Raw genomic sequence first — 13,028 nt, 5'->3', positions numbered from 1 at the left:
ACTCACAGGAAAAAAATGTAAATGATCGATAAAATGAAGCTTATATTTATTGGTACCTCCAAGAAATGCAAAACATTCATTCAATACAAACACACAGACTGCTGAATACACACACACGGACTGCTAAATTCACACACACAGAATGCAGAATACGCACAGGCTGCTGTATGCACACAGACTGCTGAATACATGTAGACGGCTGAATACATACACACAGACTGCTGCATACAGACACACAGACTGCTGAATATATACACAAAGACTGCTGAGTACACACTCACAGACTGCTGAATACATGCACACAGACTGCTTAACACACACACAGACTGCTGAACACACACAAAGATTGCTAAACACACATACACAGACTGCTGAACACAAACACACAGACTGATGAATACACACAGACAAACAATGATGGTTGCAGTGTGTGTGTGTGTGTGTGAGGGGTGCAGTGTGTGTTTGAGGGGTGGAGTGCATGTGTGTGTGTGAGGGGTGCAGAGTGTATGTGTGTGAGGGGTGCAGTGTGTATGTGAGGGGAGCAGTGTTTCTGTAAGGGGTACAGTGTGTGTGTGTGTGTGTGTGTGTGTGTGTGTGAGGGGTGAATTGTGTGTGTATGTGTGAGGGGTAAGGGGTGCAGTGTGTGAGGGGTGCTGTATGTGTGTCTGAGAAGTGCTGTGTGTGTGAGAGGGGTGCTTTGTGTGTGAAAGGTGCTGTGTGTTAGGGGGAGTGTGAGTGAGGTGCTGTGTGTGGAAGCTGCTATGTGTGTGAGTGATTTGCTGTGTGTGCATTTGTGATGGGTGCTGCATGTGTGATGGGTGCTGTGTGTTTGAGGGGTGCTGTGTATGTGGGTGTGAGGGGGGCTGTGTGTGAGGGGTGCTCTGTGTGTGTGAGGGGTGCTCTGTCTGTGTGTGTGAGGGGTGCTGAGTGCGTAAGGGGTGCTCTGTGTGTGTGTGTGAGGGGTGCTGTGTTTGAAGGGTGCTGTATGTAGGAGGGGTGGGGGAAGTGCATAGGGATTTTTGTTATTTTTATTTAAAATAAATACATTTTTAAAAAGTCCTGGTGGTCCAGTGGTGAGTACTATAGACCTACAGCCTGCAGCTCCTCTGGCTGCAGGCTATCTTCATTCCTCCAGCGAGCAGAATGCTCAAAAGATCTCCCCTGTCGGCCTGGGCACATTTGCATCGTGCTGGGGCCCCCATGCCTGTGGGGCCCCCAGGCAACTGCGCAGCTTGTCCATGCAGAAAGATGGCCCTGTTAAAATGTAATGGCTATAAACAACATGGATAACTGTCCCAGGAGCAACGGAACTCCACTTGCGGTCAGCTTGGGTATACATTGGAAGATGTCCCTTATACAAAGTGGGCCTGCCTAGTATTTTGATGCTGGTCTACTGTGGTGGAACCAGTCTGTTATGCTAAGAGTATAGGCTCATTCTGTAATGACAAAGAGCTTATACTCATCTAAGATCTAAGACAGTAAGCTGTCTGTCTGCCTATATATCCATTTGTCCATCAGTGTATCTTCTATGGATGTATATGGCATATAAAAAGTAAACCTTATTGAACTCCCTAGGTGACCTGCTGCTGCATAATTATGATGTATTCAAAGTACTTGGTAGGGGATGTGTCGATTTAATGTAGTAGTTATGGTTTAAGGAGACTTTGTGTGCATTCCCTCCAGATTTATCAAACTTTTCTGACACCCAAAGCTACACAATAAATGGCGAAAGTTAAAATTTGTACAGATAATGGAAACGTTGAACTCTTTGTCTCTGAGGTAGCAGAGAATTTGGTTTCAGGTGCCAAGATATAATTACAAAAACTGTGCATCAAAAAATGAAGGGGCGGCATTCAGTGACACTTTGCACCATAACCACAGCATTAAACTGCAGTGATTAGGATGTGTATGGCATCACTTTAAGTGAGATCAAGACAATGCATCATTTAATTTGTGTGCAGAGGAATAAAACATCACTTTTTTTTTCTAAAAGTGAGTCCACTTTATTTTTGTAAGTTTTTTTTTTTTTCCTATATAACGCTTACAAATGGCTTTTCAGAAATTCTAACATTTTTATATAAAAAAAAATACTATAGTTTCCTTACAGTATATATAATAATTCTATGTCCTGAGTGTTATACAGCCCTGAATTGTAGTAATTTTGTTCAATGGGCAACTAAAAATACCACTCCTCCCCCCCATGAGGGAATGGATTGCAAATATTGTGTGTTTGTTTTTTTTTTTTGTTTTTTCTCTTTACTACAATTCGGAGTTTAGTGAATAACCCTACTAGTTTGCTAGTTAATAAGAGGCATCAGGGCTGTTTTGCCAGTAGAACGTTGAGAACAGCAATGAAAATCTGACATTCGATGTGACCTGCGGGAGGAAGGGGTTAAAGAGTTTGAGAATTGAGAAGGCAGGATAAACTGCTGAAACAAGTCACACCTCTCACTGAGCCATTCAGACTTACATCAAACGTCTTCTCGTTGGTTTCCGTCTCACATCTCACTCGGTAATGAGGGTGTCCAGTCCCAGATCAACCCACCTTGCGGTTAGAGAGGTTAAACTGGCAGAGGACCCACCCAAATATGTAGCTCCGAGAGATCTGATCTGCACAGACAGTAACTCCAACACCCAGCCCTGAACAGCCAGACAGTGAGAGGAGGTCCATTCATGGACTGTCAGATGTAACAACAAACGCTTGCCACCACTCGGAGAAGTGCTATCAACGATCTTGGGTCTAGAGGAGAACCAAGAGTCAGCAGCATGAAGTCTAGTCCATGGTCTTCTTTCTCATCAACCACCAAGAAAAGACTAAGCAGACACGGGAGGCACACAACATATCTGTATGGCGGGGATGTCCCAGCGAGGTCCAGAGTGCGAAGGTCCAGGCTGGAGTGAAACCAATTCGGCTTGTTTTTTTTTCACTCGCAGTTTCCAGTAAACTCACCGCAATAACTTCTACCTTCACTGCGAGGGTCTTTGTCTTAGCTTGATGTCTTTTTATGAGGATTTTGGAGTGTTTTCAGACATGGCTGTAACCAGTTACTAGGAATCTGACATCAGCAGAAGACCTGGAAGGACAGGTGAGGTCTGAATCTCCAAGTTTAAAGTGCATGCCTTCTGCCTCTCAAGATATGGAGTGCCTGTTCAGAAGGAGAAGGTTTCTAAAAACATGTATAAGTTTGTCTGTATTTTGTGTCACGCTGGTAACAATACATAAACTTAAACTGGTGGAAGACTCAAGGATCATGAGTGACTGGTTGCTAGCTGAAAACAACTCCTACAAGAGAAGTTTCCATGCAACCAGTGGCTACTCTTCTAAGAAAGAGGACCCTGGACATGGTCCAGGTGGGACTCATTTGTCACCTGCAAGGTGGGACATCAACGAGACCAATTGCCCAGAAAACCGTCCTCTAAGGAGTCAACCCTGGTTCAGAAATGTGGACCCTAGGTTTCACCAATTTATCTTGCACAGACACTGCAGGTATTTCCCACTTTTATTGGACCACCCTGAAAAGTGCCAAGGAGACATCCACCTTCTTATTGTGGTGAAGTCTATAATTGAGCAACATGATAGAAGAGATGCTGTGAGGAAGACATGGGGTAAGGAAATGGTGGTAGATGGAAAGAAAATTAGAACTTTGTTTCTGCTGGGTACCACATCACTTGGGAAAGATCACAGGAACCTCCAGAGACTGATTGAGCAAGAAGACCAGATATATGGGGACATTCTTCAATGGGATTTCATGGACACCTTTTTCAATCTAACTCTTAAGGAAGTTAACTTCTTAAAGTGGTTCAACATTTATTGCCCTAAAGTTGAATTTATCTTCAAGGGAGATGATGACATTTTCATGAATACTAAAAATGTATTAGACTTTTTGGACTTCAAAATAGGAGACCCTCTCCTGCCCAGCTTATTTGTGGGAGATATTATTTCTAGAGCTGTACCTATTAGGAACAAACAAAGTAAATATTTTATCCCCAAAGAGTTGTATGATAAACCATACCCTATCTATGCTGGAGGGGGTGGGTTTTTAATGGCCTCTACTTTGGCCAGAAGATTGTTTACAGCTTCTGAGAAGATACAGCTATTTCCTATTGATGATGTATTTTTGGGGTTGTGCCTGAGTAGCATAGGTGTGCAGCCTAAGGCTCATCCAGGAATAAGGACATTTGGAATAAGCAAAAGGAGGTCTAGTGCCATGAATAAGGACCCCTGTTTCTATAAGAGCTTGTTGGTGGTGCATAAAATGAGCTCAGAAGACTTGCTAAATATGTGGAATGTTGTCCATGGAACAAATATCACTTGTGCTAAAAGTGTTCATTTATAGAAAAAACAAAATCACCCAGTGTCAAGAAGAACATTTGGAAAGACGAAAAAGAAAAAGGTTATTTAAATAACAATAAGATAAAGAAAAGCAAGGCATATCTCCCCCTTCTGCCCCCCCCCCCCCCCCCCCCGCCCCCCAATTTCAGATATAATTATATGGTTTAAAAAAATTGGATTATTCTTTGTCTCAATTTTTGTTAATTTGGTATAAAATTATATCTAGAACTGTTGGTCATTTTATTGTTCAGTTACTGTTGATGTCTATTCACTAAACAACAAACTATATAGTAAATTAACATTCTAAACTGAAAAGTTTTGGAAATTTCAGCAGATTTTTAAAAAATATTTATTCTGTTCAGCTAAAATCACAGTTCGGCTATTTTATGTTTTCAGTTCTATAGTTTGATTATTTCAGCCGAAATGTTGCAAATTGAACTGTCAATGCACTAATTTGGTTTTTAACCCTTTCAGTGCCGAATATATGACCAGTACATTGCAAAGCATTGCTACACATCTAACAATGTAAGTTAGGGATTATGAATAACCATAATTACAATTATTCACTGCTCTCCAACTTTTAGCAAATTGCGAATTGGAAACTAAAACAGGCCAGGCAAATCAGAATTTCACAAATCAGCACTTTTAGCATGAGCTTTATAATTAAGATTTTTAGGCCTCAATTTAATATTTTTGGATAAGCTTTTAACATTATTTAATATTTTTGGATACATTTTTACACTTTCCAAAATATAAAAAAATAGCAAACATAAAATATCAACGTATAATTTTTTTTTTTTTTAGCAAAATATTAAAATATTGAATCAAAATATTGAATCATGTGAAAGGTTTATTCAAAAATATTAAACATTTGAAAAGCCTATCCGAAAATATTAAATCAAGGCCTTTATTTACTAATATTCAGAGTTTAGCAAATAACTCTGCAATTGACCAAAATAAATATATTTATTAAACTCAGTTTACCAGAAATCATGATAATTAAATGGCAAAATTAACCAATGGTAACTGAATGCCAAAATCAACCAATATTACTATAAAATATAAATCGAGTGGAACCTGCTGGTTTTGTTCACCTATAATGAAACTAACAGAAATGCATAAAAAAAAAAAAACACAACAAAAACATATTACATAGACTATAAATGAATCGAATGTTCCATTTACAATATTCATTTGACACAGATGATAAAAAAAACACAATTTCTTACCCTTTGATACATTTATACGGTGGAGTATTTTATAACTGGCGATTGGGCTAATTTAATCATTTTTTGAAATTTGAAATGTTAAATGTACATTGCATGCAAACGTCTCTTTTGGAGGTATTTGGCTAAAAAAAAAGTATGTTTAAACATATTGGAACAGGCAGTCTATTGTACTGTTGTGCTCTCATACTGGAGTGTAACAAATTGCATAAAAATACATTCAAATGCAATAAAATCTGAAAAATATGATTTAATAAATAGCTGTCTGACTTCTAGTCTTTTTCTTATCTGCACCAGATGAAGTTTATGCACAGGCAGGATAAAGTAATGTTTTGGACTACATTACAAACAACTGGTTTGCAAAGGATTATGGGAGTTGTAGTCCAGTTATCGGGGAGGGGGGGAGGGAGGGGAGGAGAAGGGGGCTGTATTTCACACCTCTGAAGAACTTTGCTTATTGGACTTTAAGAGAAACATAAAAAAAATGTGTCGCCCCCCGTTATCAAGTTTCAGGTTTTGACTTACAAAATGTAAAAACATCCTACAACTGCTGTTTGTCCTGTGAAGGATGTGTCTATTTTAGGATTGCTATATTTTCTGCTGAGTTTGAAATAAAAAATGTATCCGTCATTATGAGCTGATACTGTTTATTAGAAGCAAGACAAATTACATTTGTTCTTTTATTTTCATACTTGCATGTCTATAATAAGATTAGATTACTCTACGGCTAAGAATGTAACAAACAACAAGGTTCTTTACTAAATGTGCATTGTCAGAAATTGAGATTTGAGTGAAATTAAATTTTAAGGCCAAAATGGCAGAATTTGAAGCATAGCTGACTTGGAGAATTATTCCAGATCACCTATTTTGGCCTTAAATTTTAAATTCCCAACAAATCTCCCATGGGTGAAAATCCCCCAATGATATAACTAACAAAGGCCTGCTGTAACCATGTTTGAAAAATAAGATCCCAGTGCGTTTAAAGTTACTAAATATACATGGGATACCTTCATAAAATAGTGATTTGTGGTAAGCTGGCAAACCTGACTGCTAAAGCATAGGGTAAAAGAACAGAGTTTTAAAAATATCCCAAACTCAGTTGACTTGGTAAGTTTTACCAGCATAGCCGTTCGAGATTTTGCTGCAGTTATGTGTTTGATTCAGGTAAAGTTACTGATTCACTGTTAAGAAAATAGACACCATAGTGTTTAGTGATTCCACTTATTTGCAATAGGTAAATGTCACGAAAGACAAAAATGTTGCAATCATTATATAACCTACCTTCCCCACCAAGGCTGTAGGAATCGGCATTACACCCATGCTTTAAAGGACCACTATAGTGTTAGTGGTCACTTAGCGCAGAGGTCCCTCGGTGCTGGAAAGGGCCTCTCCTTCCACAATGTCACAGTAATCTGGGAAGCTACTGCACATGCGCAGCAAATACCGCTCTCACATTAGGACTTCTCCATAGGAAAATATTGAATGAATGCTTTCCTATGGGGGGGTTTAAAGCTGTGCCAATTAAATTATACATTCAGATATAATGTTAAAGGACCACTATAGTGACAGGAAAAGAAACTCGTTTTCCTGTCACTATAGTGCCTGAGGGTGCCCCCACCTTCATGTCCCCCCTGCCGCCGGGCTGAAGTTGGAGGAAGGGGTTAAATCACTTACCTTTCCCCAGCGCCGGGCTCCCTCGGCACTGGGGACTCTCCTCCTCCTTTGGTCATCATCGGCTGAATGCGCATGCGCGGCAAGAGCCGCGCATGCATTCAGTCAGTTCATAGGAAATCATTCTCAATGTTTTCCTATGGACGCTGGCGTCTTCTCACTGTGAAAATCACAGTGAGAAGCGTGGAAGCGCCTCTAGCGACTGTCAATGAAACAGCCACTAGAGCATATGTTTACATATATGGATTAACCTATATGTAAACATAGCATATGTTTACAGCAGGCAGGGTTCACCCTAGAGGGACCTGGCACCCAGACTACTTCACTAAGCTATAGTGGTCCTTTAAATGCAGTGTGCCAATGAAATTGTACATTATTATTATTATTATTATTATTGCCATTTATATAGCACCAACATATTTCGTAGCGCTTTACAATATTATGAGAGGGGGGATTTAACTATAAATAGGACAATTACAAGAAAACTTACAGGAACAATAGGTTGAAGAGGACCCTGCTCAAATGAGCTTACAGTCTATAGGAGGTGGGGTATAAAACATATTAGGACAGGAAATATCAATCAAATAAGGTGGGAGTGAAGCAGAGCTGGAGGAGAGAGTAGAGTGCTACCCTTTAGGAGAGAGCAAGAGACAGGTATGTGAGGTACAGGTTACTCTGGGAGACCATAAGCTTTCCTAAAGAGATGGGTTTTGAGGCACTTCTTAAATGATTGAAGACTAGGGGAGAGTCTGATGGGGGTAGGCAGGCTATTACATAGGAAGGGAGCCACCCGCGAGAAGTCTTGCAAACGCGAGTTGGCTGTACGGGTGCGAGCAGCGGACAGGAGAAGGTCATGGGCAGAGCGGAGGGGCATACCTATGGATCTGTGAAGAGATATAAGAGGGGCTAGAATTGTTCAATGCTTTAAAGGTATGGGTTAGCACTTTGAATTAACTCCTATAGGATACAGGAAGCCAATGTAAGTACTGACAGAGGGGTGAGGTGTGAGAGGACTGACCAGAGGGGAGAATCAGACTGCATTCGGCATTCATTACAGACTGTAGCAGGGCAATACGGCTTTTGGGAAGACCAATCAAGAGAGGGTTACAATAATCCAAGCGGGAAATTACTAGATATAATGTTATACACAGTGTGCCAATGGAATTATAAAATCAGATATAATGTTATACGCAATGTGCCAATGGAATTATAAAATCATATATAATGTTATACGCAATGTGCCAATGAGATCGTACTTTCAGATATAATGTTATATGAAGGCCATGGGTGGAACATATAGTAGTAAAAATGTTATGCATTATGCCACTGGAAGGATATCATCAATCAATAACTTGCATGCAGTGTGCCACTGACTGCATCAGTCCTGGTTATAAAGTTATATGCAGTGTGCTAATTGCATTGTATATTCTGGAAGTGATATTATATGCAGTGTGCCACTGGCAGCATGTGTTCTGGTAGTAATTTTATATTGTTATTTGCAAGTATGTTCTAATAATGTCATATGCAGTTTGCCACCATGGGCTATTTTTTGGCCATGTTACGTACAGTGTGCCACCAGTAGAATTTGTTCTGGTTATAAGGTCATGCTGCAAATACTGTACAAATCCATTGCACACAAAACTTTTTTATCCATATATAATATTACGCAGAGAGCACAACATTCTGTCTCCTTTTTCTTATGTGTGTGAACATCTCTGTAGTTCAAGTGTATTAACTACATCCCTGGGTGGGGATTATAACACCTTATATCTGAAAATTTGAGCTTTCATACAAAGCTCTACACTTGGAGTGTACAATTTATATTCTTTGATACTTTATGTGCACTATAGTTACAATATTGCACTCTTGGATTTTACTCTGTCATTGCATGTTCAACTGGGGCCTACAAGACTCTCTCTGCCTACACCATATCCAATAGTGAGGATAATACCGCTACATGCTAATGCTATGGAGCTTGTACGTAAACTCCAAACAATGTGAGTGAGCATTTAAGCATGTTGCTGTTTGTTACTAACCAAGTATACTAAATACTAAATACATAGACACATACATAGATAGTTTCTATGATTGGGAAAAGTCCAGCACCTGGATCTAAACCCTATTAACCAAATAATCTCAGGATTCCTATCTATGCACTAAGAATCTACCTGATACCAACGATACTACAAAACTAGGTGTTGCGGCATCGTTTGTGGTTGGGATTTTATATCTCATCCACATTTTTTGCTTCAACTTATTGTCTACACTAAATACTAAACTATTAATATTCCTCTTTCTTTCTCTTCTACCCACATATACACCTAATGAGGACGGAATAGACTGCAAAACAACTCAGGCCATTAGAAGAATTTCTGGATTTTATTAAAGACACGGAGGCTCCTATTATGCTTCTCTTTCTTTTATTTTCCCTCAGCAGCGAAGAGAGAAATGAGTGAAAAGAGAAAAATATATCATTAACATATATACATATTCAACATAATCCACAGTGCTACATAGGGAACCTCCCCCTTTCAGTATATAAGGTGTAGCACTCTCTTCCTCTTCCTCTTTCTTCGCTGCTCCCTCAGACCAGCTAAGTACATTTTATTGACTATATCATTATACTGTCATCTATCCTACTCTGCCTGCAGTTTTATCTGCAAGGTTTGGTTCTAAGTTTTACTCATTCCTTATACTGTTTTCTTCTTTCCCTTGCCGTTTCGGCAATCGTTATATCCCGCCTACCTTACTCCTCGGCGGTCTTTCACACCTTCTCGGTTCCGCCGCGGGCGCGTTCTGCGCATGCGCGGACACTCGCGGCGGCCATTTTCTTGGTTTCCCGTCGCCGATACTGCCGGCGGCCATTTTAAGCCTCATTACTCGGCGTGTTTTTGCTCCGAGGAGGCTGCTTGACCCCGCTCCTGCTCTTACCGGGTATTTTTCTCTCCTGCTCTGTCCTTGTGCGTGGGTTAAGCAATCCAGCACCTCTGTCCTTTAGCCTACACTAACTGCTAGCCTGTTACCATGCAGTCTGCCTGTGGTGATTTGAATCCCCACCCTGTCCCACTTAAGGGTACCACAGCATCTGATTCCCAGGCCGACTCCAACCTTATAGGTTCAGAGGAATTCCAATCCCTCTTGGACACTACTATGTCCACCTCTATTAACAAGGCTATCTCCTCGGCCATGGGAGCTATGTCATCCAGTATCTCCCTATCTATTTCTCAGGCCCTTAAACAGGCCCTTCCCACCCAGTCGGACACAGGGCCCTCTCCCAACTCCCCTGATGAGATCAGCCCAGGGCGCAAGGCACCCGCCAAGCGCAAACATACCGCTGACCCTCCCCACACCCAGGTACAGCCTGGTTTGAATGACACGCCTCAGGCTGTCGATGATGGCGCGCAACAACCGCGCAGTAGAGCTACTGGCCGGGCTACGGCGGCCAGGGTATGGAAACGGGCACGTGCCCATGATTTATTGTCCGATTCGGACGAGGACGGGGACGAGGAGTCAGACGACCAATTCTCGGATCCCTACGGGGACGAGGTTTCAGGGGACGATGACCTGCCAGGGTCACAATTCCCTTCCAGACAAACCAAGGCCAAAACCCCTTCGGGGGCCCATGATGCAGAGCTAACCTCTGACCAGAAAGATGCCCTGGTCTTTGACCCAGACGACCTCAGGCACCCTCGCTCCGCGGAATGGGAGCCCGCGACCCATATAGCCCGATACCTGGCCCTTAGGGTGCGGAAAGCCCTCTCACAGGAGGGCCGGAACAAGCTGAGGGCAGAATGCCCACGCCCGATCATACCCGATGCGGTAGCCAAGACCCCTGAGGTAGACCCCCAGATTGTGCAGTTTCTGGGCAAGTCGGGTTGGAAACCCAAAAAAGGCCTGGACTACTCCATGCGGAACTGCCAGGATAAGTTCCTTGACACCCTGGGCCCGGTCACCAAATTGTACGAGCTGCTGGAGACGGCTCAGTCGACTGGGGCTCCAGTAGACTTTGAGGTGGCGTTCGGCTGGCTCCAGCGCCTGATCTGCATGATTGGCAACGCCAATACGGCCATGTCAACTGAGCGCAGGAAGGCCATCCTGCTTAAGATTGAGCCCAAACTCGCAAGCATGGCCTCTAATGAGCCCGGTGCCTCCGCAAACGGCCTTCTATTTGGAGAATCATTTGTAAAGGACCTAGGGTCTTACGTAAAGACATTCACGGCCTTGGACAAGGCCCAATCCTCCATTAAGAGGGTTTTTAGCCCAAAGGTTTTTGGCGGGGCCGGTAGAGGTAGGAGCCGTCTACCCGGCCGCAACCCCCGGGGTTTCTCTAGACCCGACAGAGGCTCCTTCAACCATCAGAGACCGACCCAGGAACGGTCCTTCACCCCATTTTTCCCCTCGCGAGGACGGGCTTGGCATACCCGAGGCAGTCGAGGAGCACCCACGGCAAAACGCCCTTATGGTGAGTACCATGTTTCCCCTTTCTTCCCGTATACCGGTAGGGGGCAGACTGACCCGGTTCGCCCGGGCATGGTCACGTGTCACGTCAGACAGTTGGGTGTTACAGGCAATAAGGGGCTACCAACTAGAACTAACCGCTCCCCCCATTCAGCCCTCTCCCCCAAGGGCGATCCACATGCCATCTGCACACTTAGATCTCATCTCTACGGAGATCAGGGAATTACAGGCCAAGAAGGCCATAGAAGAGGTCCCTCTGGACACACCGGGTTTCGTAAGCAACCTTTTTCTAGTGCCCAAAAAGGGAGGCGGGGTGCGCCCGGTTATCAACCTGCGGCCCCTGAATGCCTTCATACAATACAGGCACTTCAAGATGGAGGGCATTCACTGCCTCAGAGACCTACTCCTACCCGGAGATTGGATGGTCAAACTAGATTTACAAGATGCTTACCTAACGATCCCAATAGCCTCGGTTCACAGGAACCTACTCCAGTTCTGCTGGGAAGGCAAGAAGTGGCGTTTCACATGCCTACCTTTCGGCCTGTCCTCCGCCCCGTGGTGTTTCACGAAGGTCCTAAAACCAGTGGTGGCCTTCCTCCGATTACACGGAGTCCGCCTTATCATTTACCTGGACGACATCCTAATACTCTCCGGGACTCGATCCCTCTTACTAGAACACTTAGACTGGGCCCTACACCTCATACAGAACCTAGGCTTCCTTGTAAATTGGAAGAAGTCGGTTCTGATTCCCTCTCAACAAATGGAATTCCTCGGATTCCGTATCGACTCTGTACTACAGGTTCTCTGCCTCCCAACAGAGAAGATGTCCAACATCAAGAGGGAAATAAAGAAACTGATGCAAAGGCCGGACATATCCCTGCGCCAATTGGCGCGGGTAATCGGCCTGTTAGCGGCCTCTATCCAGGCGATTTTCCCAGGCCCGCTACACTACAGAGCCTTACAGCGGCTGAAAGCGGCCTGCCTGAGAAGTGGCCACTCGTACGAATCTCACATTTCCCTGGACACAGAGTCGAGGGAGGAACTGAACTGGTGGCTAACCCACATGGAAGCTTGGAACGGCCGAGCGATCTTCGGGTCCACTCCAGACCTGGTGATCGAATCGGACGCCAGCTTACATGGCTGGGGCGCGCGCTGCGGCAATATATCCACAGGAGGCAGGTGGTCCACGGAGGAGTCCTTCTTACACATAAACTCTCTGGAACTGCTGGCGGCCTCGTTCGCCATTCGCAGTCTGTCTCCCAGAGGCATCTCATGCTCGATCCTCCTCAAGCTGGACAATGTCTCAGCCGTAAGGTACATAAACCATCTAGGGGGAACCA

General features: G+C 43.4%; 1 protein-coding gene across 1 annotated transcript; it reads left to right on the top strand.

Moving 5' to 3' along the window:
• Positions 1-2,447: 2,447 nt before the first annotated feature.
• On the top strand, positions 2,448-4,454 carry LOC134577866 (UDP-GlcNAc:betaGal beta-1,3-N-acetylglucosaminyltransferase 7-like). Its single transcript, XM_063436778.1, has one exon. The coding sequence runs from the start codon at positions 3,117-3,119 to the stop codon at positions 4,335-4,337; it is 1,221 nt and encodes a 406-aa protein (XP_063292848.1). The 5' UTR covers positions 2,448-3,116; the 3' UTR covers positions 4,338-4,454.
• The last annotated feature ends 8,574 nt before the right edge of the window (positions 4,455-13,028 follow it).

The sequence above is a fragment of the Pelobates fuscus genome, chromosome 11 (assembly GCF_036172605.1).
Source record: "Pelobates fuscus isolate aPelFus1 chromosome 11, aPelFus1.pri, whole genome shotgun sequence".
Lineage (NCBI taxonomy): Eukaryota > Metazoa > Chordata > Amphibia > Anura > Pelobatidae > Pelobates > Pelobates fuscus.
Note: the sequence above shows the minus strand (reverse complement) of the source record. Positions and strands in the feature narration are given on the sequence as shown.

What these genes read in the sequence shown, in the direction of transcription:
- LOC134577866 (XM_063436778.1), top strand. Translation starts at nt 3,117, where the DNA reads ATGCCTTCTGCCTCTCAAGATATGGAGTGCCTGTTCAGAAGGAGAAGG.